General features: G+C 38.2%; 1 protein-coding gene across 1 annotated transcript in view; it reads left to right on the forward strand.

The window, feature by feature from the left end:
- Positions 1 to 10,113: 10,113 nt before the first annotated feature.
- LOC139162081 (transient receptor potential cation channel subfamily V member 6-like) overlaps positions 10,114 to 20,448 on the forward strand; it is a 44,535-nt gene continuing 34,200 nt past the window's right edge. Inside the window, exon 1 of the mRNA XM_070742105.1 lies at positions 10,114 to 10,503. Within this exon, the coding sequence (XP_070598206.1) occupies positions 10,367 to 10,503 (137 nt within the window). The 5' untranslated portion in view covers positions 10,114 to 10,366. The remainder of the gene's footprint in view (positions 10,504 to 20,448) is intronic.

Consider the following 20,448-nt stretch of genomic DNA (forward strand, 5'->3'; position numbering starts at 1 on the left):
GGGCCCATAGCATGCATCCTCTACTGGCACATTGGAGAATGTCAATGCCAGGGAATGATATCCTTCAAGTAGCCTGGAGATGGTCCTTGAAGTAGCCTTATCAATAATCAGTAAATAGATCTTTCAATAATATGACTCAACTTTTTTAACAAAGTTCTTTATGATGATGATTATGCACCATCAAGTCATTGTGGAACCTTGTGGCCATATAAGTGGATTTTGACAAAATCCTAACATGGTCCTTCAACTCTTTCCACAGCACACTCATTGCCACTGTAATTGAGTCCAGCCACTTTGCTTTTGGTCAGCATATTCTTTTCTTGTCCTTTTCCCAGCATTCTACAAAGAACAAGGATTTCATGTAAAGTGATCAAAAGAGGAACATTTGATCTTTATCATTTGTGCTTCGAAGGGTTGATTTTATTCCTTTAAGTGTGTGCACCAATATTGCAGGCTCAAATTAGAAGAATACATAGGCACATTAATACCATAATATCTCTTTTAATCGCAATAGATTTTCTTTATCATTTTTAAAGAATAACCTCCATTAATTGCCATTTTTGATGACGGCTTGATTCAGATTGGCTTATAATCTCCTTGTAATTTAAACAATGAAAACAATTTAAACATTGTCTTATTTATTTCAAAAGAAGTGCAATTTCAAATTTAAGCAATCCATAATAAATAGAAAGAAGTAGATAAAATACAAAACCTGCAAATAGAAATAGAATTATGACAAAAGAAAGCAGATATAATGCCAATAGCAACAGATGCCTTAGGTGCAATCACTTGAACACCATTGGCATTGACAAAATCATCACCAGTCAATTGCAAAAGGCAACAGTACATGGAACTGTTTACATTCTGTGACAACACTTTTAACACCATCAAATAACATTTGCCTATCGCACTCAGGTTCTTTGGAAGGACTTGATAGGTGGATAAAAATCCCAAATCCAGTTTGGCTAACTGTGCAACAAATCATAATAATCACACCAATTAAAGGACTGCTGTTTTCATATAATTATGTATATAATTATAATTTTCTAAATAGGCAAAAATCCAGTGCAAAGTCTACTTTCTGTACCTTGACTACCTAGAATTTCCAGTTTTAGGCGAAATCAGTCTAATTGGCTTCAGATTATTTATTTATTTATTTATTTATTTATTTATTTATTTATTTATTTATTTATTTATTTATTTATTTATTTATGTATGTATGTATGTATGTATGTATGTATGTATGTATGTATTCATTCATTCATTCATTCATTCATTCATTCATTCATTCATTCATTCATTCATTCATTTATTTATTTATTGGATTTGTATGCCGCCCCTCTCCAGAGACTCGGGGCGGCTAACAGCGACAATAAAACAGTGTACAATAGTAATTTGGTATTGATGATTAAAAATCAATTAATATAAAAACCAAACATACATACATACATACCATGCATAGAATTGTAAAGGCCTAGGGGGAAAGAGGATCTCAATTCCACCATGCCTGGCGGCAGAGGTGGGTTTTAAGTTGTTTACGAAAGGCAAGGAGGGTGGGGGCAGTTCTAATCTCTGGGGGGAGTTGGTTCCAGAGGGCTGGGGCCGCCACAGAGAAGGCTCTTCCCCTGGGTCCCGCCAGGCGACATTGCTTAGTTGACGGGACCCGGAGAAGATCCACTCTGTGGGACCTAACTGGTCGCTGGGATTCATGCAGCATAAGGTGGTCCCTGAGGTAATCTGGTCCGGTGCCATGAAGGGCTTTATAGGTCATAACCAACACTTTGAATTGTGACCAGAAACTGATCGGCAACCAATGCAGACTGCGGAGTGTTGGTGTAACATGGGCATATATGGGAAAGCCCATGATTGCTCTCGCAGCTGCATTCTGCACGATTAATGTTCTATCAATAATTATTTGGTCATCTATCAACATATGCAGCCTTTCTTACTCTTACACAGAAATTTGATCAGGTACCCTTGTCCATTTTTGTCCCCTGTTCCAGCAAAAACGTCAGAAAAGAAAAAAGGGACAGGCTGAGGGTGAGAATGGGGAATGTTGGAAAATGAGTGAGGATGGGGAAAATGGAATGTTGACTGGAAAAGGAAAAGAAGGGGAAAGAAATGAAGCAAGAGAAGACCTAAGTAGACAGCAAAACAAAAGGTAAGAGAGAGAGAGAGAGAGAGAGAGAGAGAGAGAGAGAGAGAGAGAGAGAGAGAGAGAGAGAGCATATTTAGCTTGTCCCAAAAGAGTTAAATTTACCTGGCAAGTTGACCCTCATTAACAACAACTTCTCTCTAATTTTCCAAGGGACCCAAACTTTGCTTTTGCCTAACCAAGAACTATTTCTTCCTCTTGCTCATTATTTATTTATCAGCAGCATCTTCTTTTTTATTATGGAATACACAGAGAAGGGCTACCAAAATTTTTACTACCACACTGTGGCCGTGGCTTATGCAGGAGGCCCTGCATTTTCTTTCAACATCTTTCAGTGCAAATTGGGTGCTCTGGGGTGGAGCTCCATTTTCACTACCCCACTGCACCCCCACCCATCCGGGCAGCAGCTCACCTCTGGGAATACAGTATCAAACGATCCTCTTATTTCATAGGAAATTATCTGAAAAAACCCAAAATCTATTATCAGGGAAATCCAATAAATACCGTGTTTTGCATTGGCTTGTTTAATTGACTCCATGGAAAGTCAGCTAAAGTGTGGGGTATGAAGGTATTGATCTATCTCAATGGAGGGCAATTGATCCAATGAACTAATCTCCGGACGGTTCAGTAGAATCCCAAAGTGTTCCAATCATGTACTCAATTAAACTAAACACACCAACAGCAAGATTATTGTAGAGCCAATTTGGCCTAGTGGTAGAAAGAAAAACAAAAAACAAAATTGTGAATTAAAGTCCCAGTTTAGCCATGAAAATCAGCTAGGATAGGTTTACGTCTCATACTGCCTACCTGATTAATGGGGACGTGTTTGGCAATGCCAAGAATCTTTGTCAATAGACTTCTATATAATTGGTTATGAGAAATGGAGCATTTCCTAGAGCAAATGGATGTGGAGTCTGAATTCAAAATAAGACTATTTTCCAAAACATCTGAATCTCTTAGCTGGTACACAACCTTAGTGGAAATTCCCTTCCTACATGGCATCTCTTTCTTCCATATTCCTCAACATAACTTGACCAGCATTCATTGTTTTAAATCAATTAGTTGTCAACAAAGGTCTCTCACCCTATAGTCTAACTATTTAAATTGAAGGTGTAGCATTTACACATTGGATAACTTGTGATTGTTCAGATCAAAGATCTGACAATACCCCCCAAAGACAGCAAGAATATAGGGCTTATGCTCTTGGAGCCAGAAAGCCCAACTGGGAAGGTGAGGACTGCAAGCTTACAGTGCAGGAATTTATCTACTCTCTTATTTGGCTCAGGTATTTACAAGGTGGATTTAACAATGAATGTTTCATGAGATTATCTAGCTTTAAACCAGTGTTGTCTTAGGACTCTTTCTCTATGATCAATAGGTGCCGGGGCATTTTTTTTTTCAGAATCAGCACCCACATTTTTCTCTGCTGGCCTTGCAGCCAACTATATCAATGAAGTTTGATGTTGTGTTTAGAATCAGAAAGTTAAAAGGACTACCAACATAAATCGGCAATTATTTATTTAATTTATATCCAGCCTTTGTTATTTTTACAAATAGCTCAAGGTGGTGAATATATCTAATACTGTATATCTTCTTCCTTCTATTTTCCCTACAATAACAACCCTGAGATGTGAGTTCAGCTGAGAGAGAGTGACTGGCCCAAGGTCACCCAACTGGCTTTCATGGTGGGACTTGGAATCATGTTTTCCCATTTTCTACCCTGGTGCCCTAACTAGTAGATCAAATTGACTCTCTTAATTTATATTGCATTTGGTATTTTGTATGGTGTTTCTTCTGGGACTAAACATTTTTCATAGTATTTTTCTCCATTTATAGGAAGTCCACCAACATATCACTCTTTGTGTCCACTTATTGTCAGAAAAACATGTGACGTAACCTGCCAATTTATATTTCTGTTTTAATCCCATTTTTAATGACATCTTTGAAGCTGGACTGTTGTTGAATTTCTGACTTGATATCTGAGTGAGATCATTAGCATTTATTTCTCCACTACATGCTACATGACTCTAAAGATTTTCTGCATCTGATTTCTGTAAGTGTCATTCTTCACATCCATAAATCATAGCTAGAATGACTATGGTGTTCTCTTCAGGAATTCAAGTCAAAACATCCTTACGCATAACTATTCAATGTTTGCTTCTACACAGCCAATAAATGGAATCTCAGTAGGTCGTGTGGTAATTATACTTTCTCTTACTTTAAGGATGTTTCATCATAATATTCAGTCAGAATTTCTCTTCCTAGAACTTTTGTTATTTTGTGTTCTGCCACCTGAGAGAAAGAGATTTTCTCTATCTGTGTGAATTCTTTTAAGTATGTCACATCCAGTTCAGGGGTAAAATGCTCCCAGTTCGTTCGTGCCTGTCGGTCATCGGAGAGCTGGACAAAAAGCCAGCATGAGGTTCTGCTTACCCATGCACACACCACCATTTGGGTTCTTTTATCCTCTGTGCATGCACAGAGGGTAAAATAACCCAATTGGTGGCATCTGGGAGAGTGGGCAGAGACTCGTGTTGCCTTTGCAACCGGCTCTCCAATGACTGACAGGCACGAGCGAACCGGGAGCATTTCACCCTGATCCAGTCTACTCATTGTTCTGTCTGGGTGCCCCCAGACTTCAACACCAACTGAAAAAAGCATCCAGACACGCTGGTAAAAAGCAAAGTCACTTTATATCTTTGAAAACAAACAGAGAACAAAAACTGTTCTTACAAACTGGAATGCTATGAGGCTTCACAGAAGAGTCACGACGGCCAGACAATACAACAGGCTTCTTGCTGGCACACACACCACTGTAGATAATAAAACCCACGCCTCCCCCAAGTTTTCAGCCTTCGAGGCCACAAACCAGAATCAGAGACGCCAAGGATCGAAGCAAGGTCACAGAACTCCCAAAAGATAACTCTCCACAATACAGGAAGGGCGGGCCTGCCTTTTCAACCTTTCTGAGGAGAACCACACCCAAACCCAGCTGTTGCCTATTAGGGATGGAAATACCTGGCTAATTGTCCCCTTCGTTGGGAGGCCCTTCTCTGCCTCATATCGATGATGGCTTGTGCGTTCTCATCTAAGGATTCCAGGCTACTCGCTGGGGAGAGCTCCCCCCCCGGGGGTCTCAGGCTGTTCTCCCTCCTCTTCATCCTGGCATTCCTCTTCCCCGTCTGCCTGGTCCTCCTCCTCCTCCTGTTCCTCGTCCTCCCCCTCTGAGCATGGAGCCGGCAGATTTCCAGCCATTCCCTGAGGAGCCTCAGACTGAATCACAACACTCATCTCAAGACCAAAGGTATGCATCCTTCAATGCACTTAGTCTCAGACCTTACTGTATACATTGCCTTAATTCAACTTAACAGGGTACCTAAAAGTGGAAGTGATATTGGGTGCACAGTTGGTTGAGGCAACCCAAAAGTGAATTTGCCTGAGTAGCCATCTCATGCAGGGGACTCATTTAGTTTATAATGAACTATAATTCTCACAAGTTCTGTTGTTAAGTCACATATTCCCATTTACACCAGTACATTGGCATTCTGTTTTCTACGTGAAAAAGTCAGCCTTTTTATGCATTCATTGTATTATTTTTCAGGCCCTTCTGTTCCCAACCTACCCTTTGCTAGGTTCAAATATATTAGTTTGGGTTTCAAAGCAATCTTTCCCAGAATGATATCCTACAATTTCCGGTACTACCAGTTTTTGACTAATTGGATGTAGGTGATGGTAGACTAACTTTTTAGAAGATACCAGGTCATTGAACGTTTCTTTCAATTTTGTACAAATGGCTTTAGAACATTTTCCCATATATCCATATTTCCCATATCTTACAGCATAGTAATAATATTCAAAAGCCATCACTTGTGGAGATGAAATAGGTAAAAATGAATGAATGAACGAAATTCCCATTCCTGTGATCTAAGATATTTTGTGTTCTGCCAATAACTTAAACAAACACCTTAAATATCCTACTTCTGAATGGGCGTAAATATGAATTGAGTTGTAAGATAATGAATGTGTTTACAGTAGATGGATCATACGATGATTTACAAAACAGGGCAGGCCCACTCTAAAACTCAGTTATTGAAGGAAAGACAGGTGTAATAGCCTGGGGAAAATCTGTATTGCATATTGCAATCTGGGCTAGGTTGCAGGAGTAGATGAGATGAGAGACAATCAAGCAAATTCATAGAATATTTTAGGCATATTTATTCAGAAGCAAGTTCAATGGCCTAAGCGTCCTTCTAATTCCATTCAGCCATGGCTGGAGTATCCATATAATAAAACTTCCTGCTATAAAGAATTGTTCTATCAGTCTGGAAGGGATTCACGATTCCAGAATTCCAGTCACACGTTTGTTTGTTTGCCTACCTGACATGTACAAGATAACAGGTATAGTTATAAACATAAGCATAAGCAAAGTAAGTACAGATAAATGATTACAATGGGACAATGAGGCAGAGACGGTAGGAACAATGATGCGCTTATGCACGCCCCTTACAGACCTCCTAGGAATGGGGTGAGGTATAGTTCTAACAAATGGCAGATGTTAGAAACTGTAGACTAGAGTAAATTGTATAACGTCAAACTTTGCAGTTGGGAAATAGCAATCATAAAAGCTCTTCAATGTGTAAAATAAAACGAACTATTTCTAAAAGCAAAAACCCTAAAAGAAAAAATATTGCAGCCTAACCCAATAATTTGTGTTTCTTTTCTAAGATATTTTTGATATAGGGTCGCCTTCAACATGCAGACAGTGCTTTAGAATAGAATAGAATTTTATTGGCCAAGTGTGATTGGACACACAAGGAATTTGTCTTGGTGCATATGCTCTCAGTGTACATAAAATAAAATATACATTTGTCAAGAATCATGTGCTACGACACTTAATGATTGTCATAGGGGTCAAATAAGCAATGAAGAAGCAATATTAATAAAAATCTTAGGATGTAAGCAACAAGTTACAGTCATACAGTCAACATGGGAGGAAATGGGTGATAGGAATGATGAGAAAAACTAGTAGAATAGAAGTGCAGATTTAGTAGAAAGTCTGACAGTGTTGAGGGAATTATTTGTTTAGTAGAGTGATGGTGTTCGGAAAAAAACTGTTCTTGTGTCTAGTTGTCTTGGTGTGCAGTGCTCTGTAGCAACATTTTGATGGTAGGAGTTGAAGCAGTTTGTGTCCAGGATGTGAGGGGTCAGTAAATATTTTCCCCGACCTCTTTTTGACTCATGTAGTATACAGGTCCTGAATGGAAGGCAGTTTGGCAGCAATTGCTTTTTCTGCAGTTCTGATTGTCCTCTGAAGTCTGTGTCGGTCCTGTTGGGTTGCAGCACCAAACCAGACAGTTATAGAGGTGCAGATGACAGACTCAATGATTCCTCTGTAGAACTGTATCAGCAGCTCCTTGGGAAGTTTGAGCTTCCTGAGCTGGCGCAGAAAGAACATTCTTTGTTGTGCTTTTTTGATGATGTTTTTGATGTTAGGTGACCATTTTAGAATAACAAGTCTTCATTCCAAGAATTTTTGTAGGCAAGGACTTAATATATTAGAAATAAATTATATTTCCTATGATTCAAGTGTTGTTTAATATGATTTTAGATGTGTGTGTGTGTGTGTGTGTGTGTGAGAGAGAGAGAGAGAGAGAGAGAGAGAGAGAGAAATACAGTTAGATGTAGTTTGTACCAACCTCATTTCTCTAACTGATAGCCCCTACAGTATCTGCCTACGGTACTTGCAATATCATTGTAACATTGGTAAAATGGCTCTCACTTGCAAAAATATGAGCCATTAAATTTTATGCTATCTGAACTTCCGGAATAGTTTTCAGGAACATCACAGAGAACTGTGCATCACATAGTTCAGTTTTAAAGGCCCTTTCTTATATTATGGAATGCCTCCCCTGTAAATCAGATTTGCCTCCAATCTTGTTAGAATTCCCAAACTAAATTAAAGTTTTCTTGGCGGCTGAACAAGTTGAAAAATATATTAGCTTTTTAGGTTTTTTGTTGAATTTTTACTGATTATATTGATTACCATTTATTCTTTTATTATACTGCTAATAGTCAAATTATAGTAGAGATGCAAAAATCTATTTAAAGTTTTCCAGTTTGCACATTCAGACCAGTTTTCTTCAGTCCTATTATATCCTTCCCTTTTTTCTTCAATTCATAAAATTCAGCCTATTTTCCCTTCTTTTCTTCAGTTTAATGTAATTTGTGCTTGCCATTGTTTATTCTTTGTGTTATACTTCAGGCCAGTCTTCACTATACCATACAATGGTCATCATCAGATAGATCCAAATACCAACTTCTGCTACTCACTGTGGCTTTGGTCAGCAACACTTGCACGTTTTCTAAAGCAACAGGGACAGTGTAGCCTATATTACTACCTTTGATTGTCACCCAGTGGTAAGTTCCTACTGGAGCGGTAAGCAACTCTGCATTGGTAGCGGCCACCAGATTGCATAATTTGCGTGCGACTGCTCCAGTGCCAATCCGTCAAGCAACACCATCTTTTTTCTTGAATTTTTCTCCTTTTTTGTTTTCTGCGCATGCGCAGAAGCAAAATTGTGAAAGGGATGTGTGCACAGGCGGGCGTGCCCAGATGAAGAGGATGCAGGTAAGTGCAACCCACTGCTGTTGTCACTATGCTGTCATTTTTATCAGATGCTGACTAGTATGCCACAAACTCAAACTCCATGTTTCTCCCAAGCAGTATTCTATAGCAGCTAATCTAGAGACCACCTTTCAAGTCATTATAAATTACATACCTACCAACAAAGAGTGTACACAGTGTATGGGCATAGCCTGAGGATGTACTGTACAATGTGCTTAATTTCTAAAATTCTAACCATACACATTATTATAAATTAAAATTTCTAATGAAGTCTAGAGCCAGGTTCAACAATAACTAAAAGAAAGCAAACTTTGTATTACCATTCATATGTCACCAAGATAATAAACTCTGTTATGACAATGGCTCATAACTGCCCTTTGTTGCTTCAGCTACCTGGAGAGAATAAGATTAGACTAGCCCAGTTTTTCTTAATGGGCACAAACCATTTCTGTCTTTAAGAACATGTTTCTCCATTTCTCCTTTGGGGCAATATAATTACTCTGTCTCTTTTAATACCTCCCAAAATATTACATTCTTTTATAAAGAGGGGGGCAGGCTTCCTACACCCTCTTCCCCTATTTGTCTTTCAGAAAGATCTGTACCCACAGATGAGTGAGGCGGCACAGTGGTTAGAGTACAGGCACTGCAGGCTACTTCAGCTAACTGCTAGCTGTAGTTCAGCAGTTTAAATCTCACCACCGGCTCAAGATTGACTCAGCCTTCCATCCTTGGGAGGTGGGTAAAATGAGGACCCAGATTGTTGGGGGCAATATGCTGATTCTGTAAACCGCTTAGAGAGGGTTGTAAAATCACTAGGAAGCAGTATATAAGACTAAGTGCTATTGCTATTGCTATAGCTAAAGAATACCCAAGCAGGGATCTATATCTGGGCTGCAAAAACAACCCTAGATAGCCTAAATAAATGCAGACAATTTTGGTAATCCTTTGGGGATTTTTAATTCCCCAATTAAAAATCCCCAAGGACTACCTATCGCCAAGGACTGATTATTGAATTAAATAATTAATTCAATTCAGCCTAACTTTTTTATTCTGGAACCAGCTGGAGAAAGTACCACGTCAATTGTGCAGTTTGTTGAAAAGTGAGAAAAAGTTCTTGGCTGCGGTTACGAAATGTCCTCCGGGGCCTGTGAGGGGGGCAGCCAGGCCACCTCCGCCATCTGCGATCCCCAGGTGCCAACGGACCAGAGAAACTCTTCGACCCAGGGCCGCTCTGGAGAAAGGTGGAAGGCGCGTCACGATTTGCCCCGCCTTCTCTAGCGCCTGTCCCTATATTTCCCTCGCCCAGGATCGCTGCTAAAAGCTTTGGCACGGGCGGAGAATCGTGACGCCTACGGGGAGAAAAAGGAGGACCGGGCGCGCGGGATAAGCCGCACTTGCTCTTTTGCGCGCCCGCCGGCCGCTTCTTTCTTCTTTACCCGGGAAAAGTCGCCATCGCAGCTTCGGGACGAGCGCCATTAGTCTGAGCGAGTGGGCAACGCAAAGACACCCTGGCGCCAGGTTGCTGTCTGGGGGGCGGCTTCTGTTGCTTGAGGCGCGCTGCCAACGAGGAGAGCGGAAGGAGAGCCATGGGGGTGCCCTTGCCAGGCGCCAAGGGCCGCTTGGGCGCTCTGTGGAAGAGGCTGAGTCGCGGCTTGCGACCCCTTATTCAAACCGAGAGCGGGCGGCAGAGCTGGGACGAGATGTACCTGCTGCATTTGAAAAGGTAAAGGCGGGTTTCGCATTGGGCGGCTGCCGTCGCTGCCTTTGTGCCTTCGAAATCAGTCCTATTGCCGGCAAATGAACAGCTGGGCGGGATAGTTGTTACTTACTCCAGGCTGCAGGACCCGATATCTGCAGGCGCGCGTGCGCGCGTCTCCTCCTACTGATGAAGATGCAATCGCGGCATCGTCCAGAAGCAGGAAAGGTAGCTAGCTCAGGAGAGAAACGGTAAAAACAAACACCCTTTTCCTCGTAAGCTGGCTTGTTTCTTTGTTGTGCCCTGGGACAGCGCCCACAAACGGCATCCCCTCTCTTGGCAAAATACGCGCGCCAAGGTTCTGCTTCGGCTCTTCCTTCTTGAATCTGGAGTTCTTTTCAGGCCCCAGTTTGCTCTAGCATATGGGTCCCCAATTTTTTATACTTCAGGGACCCTCGAGGTCATAATTGTAAATTCTGCAGACCACCAAATTCATAATTTTAAATCTCACGGACCCTAATTCATACATTTAAGTCAAGCATGTGATTTTTTTTTAAAAAAATGCATTTGTAAAATAATGATCAGAGAACTTCCATGAAAGTTATGAAATATGAAATGCACCTGTTTATTGTAACAAAATTATAAATGCTTATTTGATTATAACAAAATCGTAAATGCTTATTTAATTATAACAACATTTTTAAAGGTAACAAAATTATTAAAGGTACTGTAATTATTACAAAATAATTGAAGCTTATTTGATGGTGGCTTGCTGATGTTGTTGGGAAAGTTAGTCCCATATTCCAGAGCTGTAGCTGTAGTCCCTTCTCTTCCTTTCTTTACTTCTTTCTGGACTGGATTAATTGCACTAGGCCAGGGGCCAAGATTTCTCCGTGGACCACCAAAATTTTCTCATGGACCAGCAGTTGGTGACCTGTGCTCTAGCACAAGGGGCATAGTTGCCTCCCTGAAGCCAGGTTATTCAATCTTGTAACATTGAATTGTTTGCAGGGGGAAGGATTTCTGCCATCTGTAAAAAGTTGTCTCTAGGGCTTAATTTTGCAGAAATTCCTTCCTCCTCCTTGTGATGTGCTACTGGATCTTCATTAGAAATCTTTTCCTGTGTGCAAATACTTTAGGAGAAATCTGATACACATTTGTCTGGGAATAAGCCCCACTGACCTTAATAATTATTACTTTCAGATCACCTTGGATTAGTCACTGTATCAAAAAAGTCTGAACTGAATGACTGCTTAAAATTGCTCCCAATCAGTTGCCTTAAATGACTTACTTACTGTTGCTTATAAAAAAATGAGCTCTGGACTGGTTTATCAACATTTTTATAAAACAAGTTTGCAATCTCCAGAGCGACCCCTTGCTTTGTGTTGAAAACTTTATAGTGATGCCAGTGGTTCTCTATACAGAATTGATAGACAGTCGTGGATTTCAAAGTATTTATTGCATGTAATGTTTTTAAGGGTATCACAGGCACTTCATGAATGTTATTTACACTTTAAAAAGCAGCCCTAAACTAGGTACAGATCTCTTGTAGGGCTGTTTCTTGCACAGCTTCCATAACTCAGTAAACTGATTTATACAAAAGACTCCTCGGAGAGAGGTGGCATACAAATCAAATCAAATCAAATCAATCAATCAGTCAATCAATCAATCAATCAATCAATCAATCAATAAATAAATACTGCTTATGGTTTTTCAGTCATCCTCAGCTGATTGGTGTAAATATAATGCAAGAGGAAAGGATTCAATTGAAAGACACAGTTTGCTTCAGGCTCTTAGAAAAGCGATCTATGACACCGCATCTGTTTAAAGATATGGTGGCCATTGCACCTGAGTTATCCATGAAGAAGCTGCTGGGGTTTTTCAGAGTGAGTTATTGAAGAGTTAGTATTTTACAGAAAGCATCCAAAGCATTTATTTCGTTGAAAATGTCCATTTATCCTATAGCTGGGGGTAGAATGATGTTGATTAGATTTTAAATATTTCCATGCTGAAAAATTACCATAAATGCAATACATAGGTAAGGGAACAATTGGTAGAAAATTCAGGGAAGCTTACAACTATTAGAAATACTAGCGTTAGTTTGGCTTTAGAAATAATTCCTATGGATTGTAAAATCATTATTTTGGAATTGACTATTTTGTAATTAGTGAAAATTTAAATTTCTTTTCAGGTGTAAAAATGTCTAGACATACTCAGTTAAATAATGAATAAGGAGTTCATTACTTCATAGGAACTAGGATAAGTGTCTGCGTAAAGCAGATTCTGAATTTAATTACTAAAATAGGGAAATGTGAGCAAGGAGCTTCTTAATACCCTGATTTATAAGCTTACAGATTAATCTTTTCTAAAATACTATATCATGTTTAAAGACATATTGGATGTAGTCTGTCTGTCTGTCTGTCTGTGGGTTTTAGCCTAATCCTGTTCATATTATTTCCGGTCATTGTTTTTGGCTGCTATTTCTACACAAGCATACTTCCAAACAATTTCATGTTTAGAATTAGGATACCATATAATAAAATTTTTGAGTTCTTTAAAACCAGCCTATTACGCACAAAGTAGAATGGATTTGCAAAACACTAGATTTTAGACAAGTATTAAATTGGCACTTCCACACCTGCACTCCAAATTGTATATCTCTACCTATAGTATGAAGTAATGCACTTCACCTGACCAAAGATATACAATTTGAATAAGTGTTCAGTATATACAGTACAGCACCGTAGTGTGCTGTGCGAATTGTATTATTGTGAGTTTGGGATTAACTGCCTAATGCAAGCTAAAGCCAAGAGTTATGCCATTAACTCCACACTTGGGGCAATAAAATCATTACTTTCCTATAGATGTAGACTACCTGGCCATGTATTTGAATTAGTTTACAAGGATTTTGATATAGGAGTGTCCTCTCCTTTAGATTTGTCTGTGCCTTTTGTTTCAATTTGAATTGTTTACAAGGTTAATTGCAAGCACAGTCAACTGCTTCAATCTTTAGAGCTGGATTAGGCTGGAATTTGCCTAGGGAAAGAGAGATGCTTTTGTTTGTAATTCAGTAAATTCTTTTTGGCCTCCAGTGATAATTATTACAAGGAGATAAAAACTGATGGTGAGATTTAAACTTGTGAGTCTTAGTGTACAGTATATACTGTATACATTGTGTTTATATGGTAAAGCTGTTGAAAGTAATCATATTGCCCAATAGAAAATTGTGGATTTGGAAATGATTATAATCCCATGTCTCTTTGAATTACTAATTCTGCTTTCCTTCTGAAAGATGTGGTGAGATATGTGTAAAGCATATGCCTGTTAAAGATGTTATAGTTATTATCTGAGAACTGTATAGTTCAAGCCTGAGCTACAGATATTCTGTTCTAATGTAATATGTGATTCTCCCTAGTACGATTTTGTAAACCTTCCAATCAAGAATATCTGGTAGATGTTTTTGATCTAGGTCTATTAAGTCATCACACATTAGCTCTTTAATTAGGAATAATTTCAATCAATATTAATCATATTATTATGTGATGTGATTCCAAAATTTGATAATTTTTACTAGAAATCTCATTTAAGATACAATTGAGGATTAACTAACACTCGTTAGCCATGCCCTGTACTGATAACTCAATGACCTGAGTACTGTACATCCTATGCCTTCCAAATTCAATCAAAGTCCATTTAAACTAGTGTTACTTGCAAGCCATGTATAAAAATAGCAAAAAGTACATCACCCATATATTTTGCTGAGGAACTACACTTCTGTATCCAAAACCAAGTTACATATATCCTATTTACTCCTCATTTTGTCTATACTGTTTTATGGGTTTTTTTCTCTTTTGATTTGAAGAGTGCAAAGAATTGTAATTGCTTAGGCCTTACTAAACTATTGCCTTGTTTAGCAATCATTTGCAGTTCTTGCATTTATTACCTTCTCAGGTCTGTAAAGAAAAGGAAAGCTGAAGTAAGATCATAAGCACAGTTGCAATTTCATTTAGCAACTCCTTTACTTAACAGCCAAGTTGTCATTCCCACTTGTTTTTGCTAAGCAAGCACTACCTTTATAGAACAATCCTCTCAAATATGGCACTTCCAATTGTGTAAGGATAATAAATGTTGGGAAATGCAAGGCCAACTCATGAAAGGTCAGAGAATCTAGATATAAAGTTCTAAAGTGGGTTCCTTAAAGTTCTTTTCAATAATGTCTCCAGAATGGGAGCAACTATGAGCTACTCAGCTTCATTTGCTGACATTCAAAATTCAGTTGTTTATTTTCCTTTTCTCCTCAACTAAGGGTATAAAAAAGAACATAATTTAGTTTAGTTTAATTGGATTTGAATACCGCCCCTCTCTGAGGACTCGGGGCGGCTCACAGCATATATAAAAGACATAATAATACAATTGATCCAATTAATATAATTTAGAAACTTACAAAATTGTAACTTTAAAACATTCATTAACATTCACTCAATAAATCACACTAAAAACACTCATTGGTCATGGGGAAAGATCTAATGACCCCCAGGCCTGGTGACAAAGATGAGTTTTTAAACTCTTTCTGGGGCAGTGTGAATCTCTGGGGGGAGCTGATTCCAGAAGGCTGGGGCCCCTACAGGGAAGGCTCTTCCCCTATGTCCTGCCAGCTGATATTGTTTAGTTGATAGGAACCTGAGGAGACCAACTCTGTGGGACCTTACCAGACACTGGGATTTGTGCGGCAGAAAGCGGTCTTGGAGATAATCTAGTCCTATGCCAGGTAGGGCTTTATAGATCATAACCAACACTTTGAATTGTGTCTGGAAACCGATCGGCAGCCAATGCAGTCCGCGGAGTGATGATGAGATATGGGCATGCCTTGGAAGGCCCATAACCACTTGCGTGGCTGCATTTTGGACGATTTGAAGTTTCTGAACACTCTTCAGAGGTAGCCCCATGTAGAGAGCATTGTAGTAGTCGAACCTCGAGGTGATAAAGGCACACACACACACACACACACATAATATAAATGATGTCATGTTACTTGAAAAATACTGCTAGGGCAAGATTCATAAGAATTAACAGTGTGGCATTTTAATACAAGCCATAGTTGTAAATAATTGCTTTATATGAGATGATGTTGGATTTTGGTTATCCCATTTTTAAACAGATGTTATTTTAGCATACAAAAGTGGAAAAAACAAACAGAAAGCAAAATAAATAATATATATAAAACAGCTCGGATTTTAAACAGCAATAAATCTTAACCACAGTTTGTTTGATCAGTCTTTCCATTATGTCAGCACAGATCGGTTATAATTGAAGAACAATCACATATCAGTCCAAGAGTAAATCTAGAACTATGCTATCTTTCCATCATAACAAAACAAGCTCCCAATTTTCAATATATAATAATACATTGGCCTAATAAACTGGTGTTTCAAACTTTTTTTCACAGAGGATTGAAGAAAATTCACCAGACATTTTTAGATTTATCAATCAAAAGTTTCATTATAGATAAACAGCAATTAACAACCAATTTATGAAAGCAAGGAGAAAATGAAGTATGTGAACCAAGTGCCTTTGAAAAGCACTGATCATGGTTTGAACAAGATGGTTATTCACTTGTTTCCTGGGTTCTGGGTCTCCTTCATACAGTCTCCTCACAAGGAGCAGTTGTGAGTGATTTCAAATTGTTCAGAGAGGAATTACAAAGAACTGATCTACTTCCTTATTATTCATTGTTGTCAGCTCTACTGTTTATGAAGCTATTTTCAGTTCACTATTTCTTTCCTGGAAGTCTGTCTTTCTAAGATTTCTCTGAAGTATTCTCTAAACATGGGGGGAAGGGAAAATCTTTAGCTGAATTAATTCCATTTTAAGAACTTAAAAACATACTTAAAATTATTTGAGATTCTTAGCCTTTGAATACAGAGTACTGTATATGATATTCCAGTCCCTTATTTGAAAGATCTTGCAAATGACTAATCTTATTTTTCCCCAGACAAGGTAATTAAAGCAGTAGAGGGCTTTCAGATGCATTGATGCTTTATAAGTCTAGCTATGGATTGTCTGTGGGGGAAAGAAGAAGAATTCCAGCATCAAACAAGAATTGTCTATAGTTTCTGTAATTAGTAACTCATCAGTGCAATCACTGATTTATTTGAGGTTTTATGGCTATTATAACTAGTTACCAATTTAATTTCAAAGATGCTTTTGAAACACTTCAAGATAAGAATCTGTGGGGCCACCTTAAGATATTTAGGGCTATTTCTAACTGGCAAATTATGGCTAATAAAGATCTTGATAGAGTTTACTTTAAGGGCAGAGAAGTCCTGTGCTAGCAGGAGTGGACAGTGGAATACAAGGAACTTGATATAGTTCCTTCCTGGGTTGCAAATTACACATACTGAAAAGACATAATGTTGATGGGTTCTTTAATTTTAGAATTATACAGCATAGTTTGGTTTAGTTTAGAACCACCGACTGTACTATTATTACATCCTGGTCATCTCTGCATATATTAGAAAGAAAGTTCTCAGAACTCCCAACTAGCTTAATGACCAGGGAATCCTGACTGTTGTATCTAGAAAACATGTTTGGGTGGTACCTAGTTGGAAACATTTCAGGATTGGGGTTTTTTTTAAATGATAGGTTGGAAAAAAAATATTCAAATATATTCAAATATCCTCTTAAATTGTACAATCTAGGAATAGGTGCTCCAAGAATATAATACAGTATTCCCAATTGTGTAGCTCTGCTCTTAACAACATCTTGGAAGAAGACTTGTGCAGGGCTATGATTTAAAATATTCTTCTGCAAGAACATGGCTTTCTATAACTAAACTGATGTCTATATGCCAATATTGTGGACTATAGTTGAGCAAGAGGGGAGACCTAGGCAATAATTGGTTGCTACTTTCTACTGAAAATTATTTGTTTGTTAACTTATCAATCTATGACTTTTCTAGTTCTTCATTCTCTTTCCCCCCCTACCTTTTAAAATATCTTCCTTTGGAGTCTAAGCTGCTATTTTCATGTTATAACTTGGTTTAGGAGGAGAAACTTATTTTTAATGCTAAAATAAGTTTAGAGTGGCCTCATTTAGAGGAAGACCCTTCCATGAAGGAGTAGAGGACATGCATCTTCTTCCCTATACAGGTAGTTCTCTTCCCTATATAAAGTAGTTGATATGTTTTAAGATCGAGCTCTTTGTTTCACCTTCTCAATTCAATTATCTCCTTCCCAGAGTTGAGAGGTCAACTAGCAAGCTCTTATTGAAGGCAGAACTAGAACTCAGCTCCCAGTTTCTAAACCCCTAAACTAAAATTACTCTACTTGGGTATCAGTGTTTTATAAATCTGTTTCTGATCTATGAGTTTCCCTCTAACTTTATGAGGTATTATTTATTAAGAGTTTGAATATGCCAGAGGTTTGAACACCACCTCTGACTGGCCCCAGGGTGGGGTGGGAATGGGGATTTTGCAGTATCCTTCTCCTGCCATCCCTACCAAGCCCCACCCACAGAACCGGAAGGGAAAAATTTTGAATTTCATCCCTGATATAAAGGTACACCAGTTATTCATAAATCTTTTGCAGCCTTCATTCTTCATTAATTGGAACCATCAATTTATCTTTTCAGTGTTAGATTGTCTCTTAGTGACAGGTAGAGTCAAAGTGAAAGTTTTTATCTCTGCTGTTTTATTAAATTCAGACTTAATTGCTTCCACACTTTCCATAACTATTCCAATGTCATAGAGATTATTATTACCTTGAATACAAATTGTAATCTTAGATAGGATGTCTACTAATGAACACCAGATTAGGATCTGTAGCCAAATCTGCCACAAAAAACAGGCAAGTCTAATATTTTAAATCTCACTAAGTCCTCAAGAAGGAGTTAAAGTTCTTTGTGAGAAGATTGTTTGTCCTATTATAATACTTAAACTATCATTTCTCAACATATTCTCTATCTCTCAATATTTTAGTAGATGAGATTTTACAGAGGAAAATGTTTGTGGAATCCTACATAAAGTATCCATCTAAATCAGCCCTCAGTGAAATCAACTCAATTTCATTGAGGGCTGCATTGAGGACTGTGGTTGAGCTCAGGAGGGTGACACCACTCCCCAAACTGCTGGCATGTTTCCTCTTTGCATTGGGTAGACCAGACAGAAGGGACACGGGCTGGCCTATTACATTTTCCAGGACGGCCCTGTGGATCTCATCCGATCACATCGTGGGCCGGATCTGTCCCGCAGGTCTTGTGTTTAACACCTCTGCTCTAAATGTATCTTTAATGGATCAAAGTCTGTCAATTCTCTGAGTTCACTTGATGATTCTTTTGTTTCCTTGAACTTGTTCACCTGATTTCTGACATCTGGAAATGTGATTTTAATTGTTCCAGGGAGAATGTCACATTATATACTAAACACCTGATTTATATGTGATGCTTATAGAGTTTTTTTGGCCATATGCCCGAAAGTTTAGCAGGAAAAGGCTCTTACTTGGGAATATGCAGAATAAATCTTTCTCTAGGAACATATTAAAGTGGAATATGCCAGTAATTAATGCCAAGTATATTATATATGCTCTTTACTCTGCTTTTAATTTGCTCAGCTGTAGATAGCAATTCTAATTCACTGTGGCTGAACTGAAAAATAGAATAGAATACAATTCTTTATTGGCCAAGTGTGATTGGACACACAAGGAATTTGTCTTTAGTGCATATGCTCTCTGTATATAAAAGAAAAGATACGTTCGTCAAGAATCATATGGTACAACACTTAATGATAGTCATATGGTACAAATAAGCAATCAAATAAGCAATCAAAAAACTAAACAAGTTTGGATTTTGTCACTGGAGAGCAGGAAACTAGGCTAGTTTGTACTAGTTGGTTGCAGTGTTTAAGATGTTGGATTAGAAGTAGGGCAATCCAGATTCAGTTCTATCCTGAACACTATCTAAAAAATGTTATGTCAATTATTCACTTGCATTCTAGCCTTCCTCAAAATTTGCAGCTGTAAGAATAAATTTAAAGGATGTTCTTTATAAACTATCTGGGGGGGGGGGGAGAATATTAATCTAGTAAATAAATGCATAAATAGTGTGGGGGGGGGGGAACAATTCCAGAAGAAGATGGTGGCAAAACATGTATTCACTGGCTGGGTTCAAGAAGTCACCAGGAGTCAAAAAGAAGTTACATGTTTTGATTCAGAACCGAAGTTACATGTTTGATTCAGAGCCGTACTATTTAAAACGTTACCTCTCCCAAACAAATTTTTATAGACACAAAAGAAATTTGTCTTGGTGCACATGCTCACAGTGTACATAAAAGAAAAGACACGTTCATCAAGAGTCATAAGATACAACACTTAATGAGAGTCTGGGTACAAATAAGCAATCAAATCATATTAGGAACCAGTCAATATAAATTGTAAGGATACAAACAACAAAGTTACAGCCATACAGTCATTTATGAGAGGAGATGGGTGATGGGAACGATGAGAAGATTAATAGTAGTGCAGACCAATGTTCCCTCTAATTTATTTTCGGTGTGGGTGGAAAAGTATAGTGTCTGAGCGGCAGTCCCTTTGGGAATGGGCGGCATAGAAATATGTATGTATGTATGTATGTATGTATGTATGTATGTATGTATGTATAAATAAATAAGAAAGAAAGAAAGAAAGAAAGAAAGAAAGAAAGAAAGAAAGAAAAATTGTTTCTTTTAGTCTCTTAACTATTAACATAATGGTCCTTAATCATTGCAACAGAGTCTACAGAGAGGGGCGGCGTACAAATTTAATAAATGAATGAATGAATGAATGAATAAATAAATAAATAAATAAAATTGTCAAGGTAAAATAGAAGTCTGTTTCCTTCTTTACCAGCCCTTCTTACAGGCTCTGCCTGGCTAACTAAACAATTTAACACACACCCTTCCAAATGCATGCAAAAACAAAATCTATATAAATAAGTCATTCT

Source organism: Erythrolamprus reginae, chromosome 2, assembly GCF_031021105.1.
Source record: "Erythrolamprus reginae isolate rEryReg1 chromosome 2, rEryReg1.hap1, whole genome shotgun sequence".
NCBI lineage: Eukaryota > Metazoa > Chordata > Lepidosauria > Squamata > Dipsadidae > Erythrolamprus > Erythrolamprus reginae.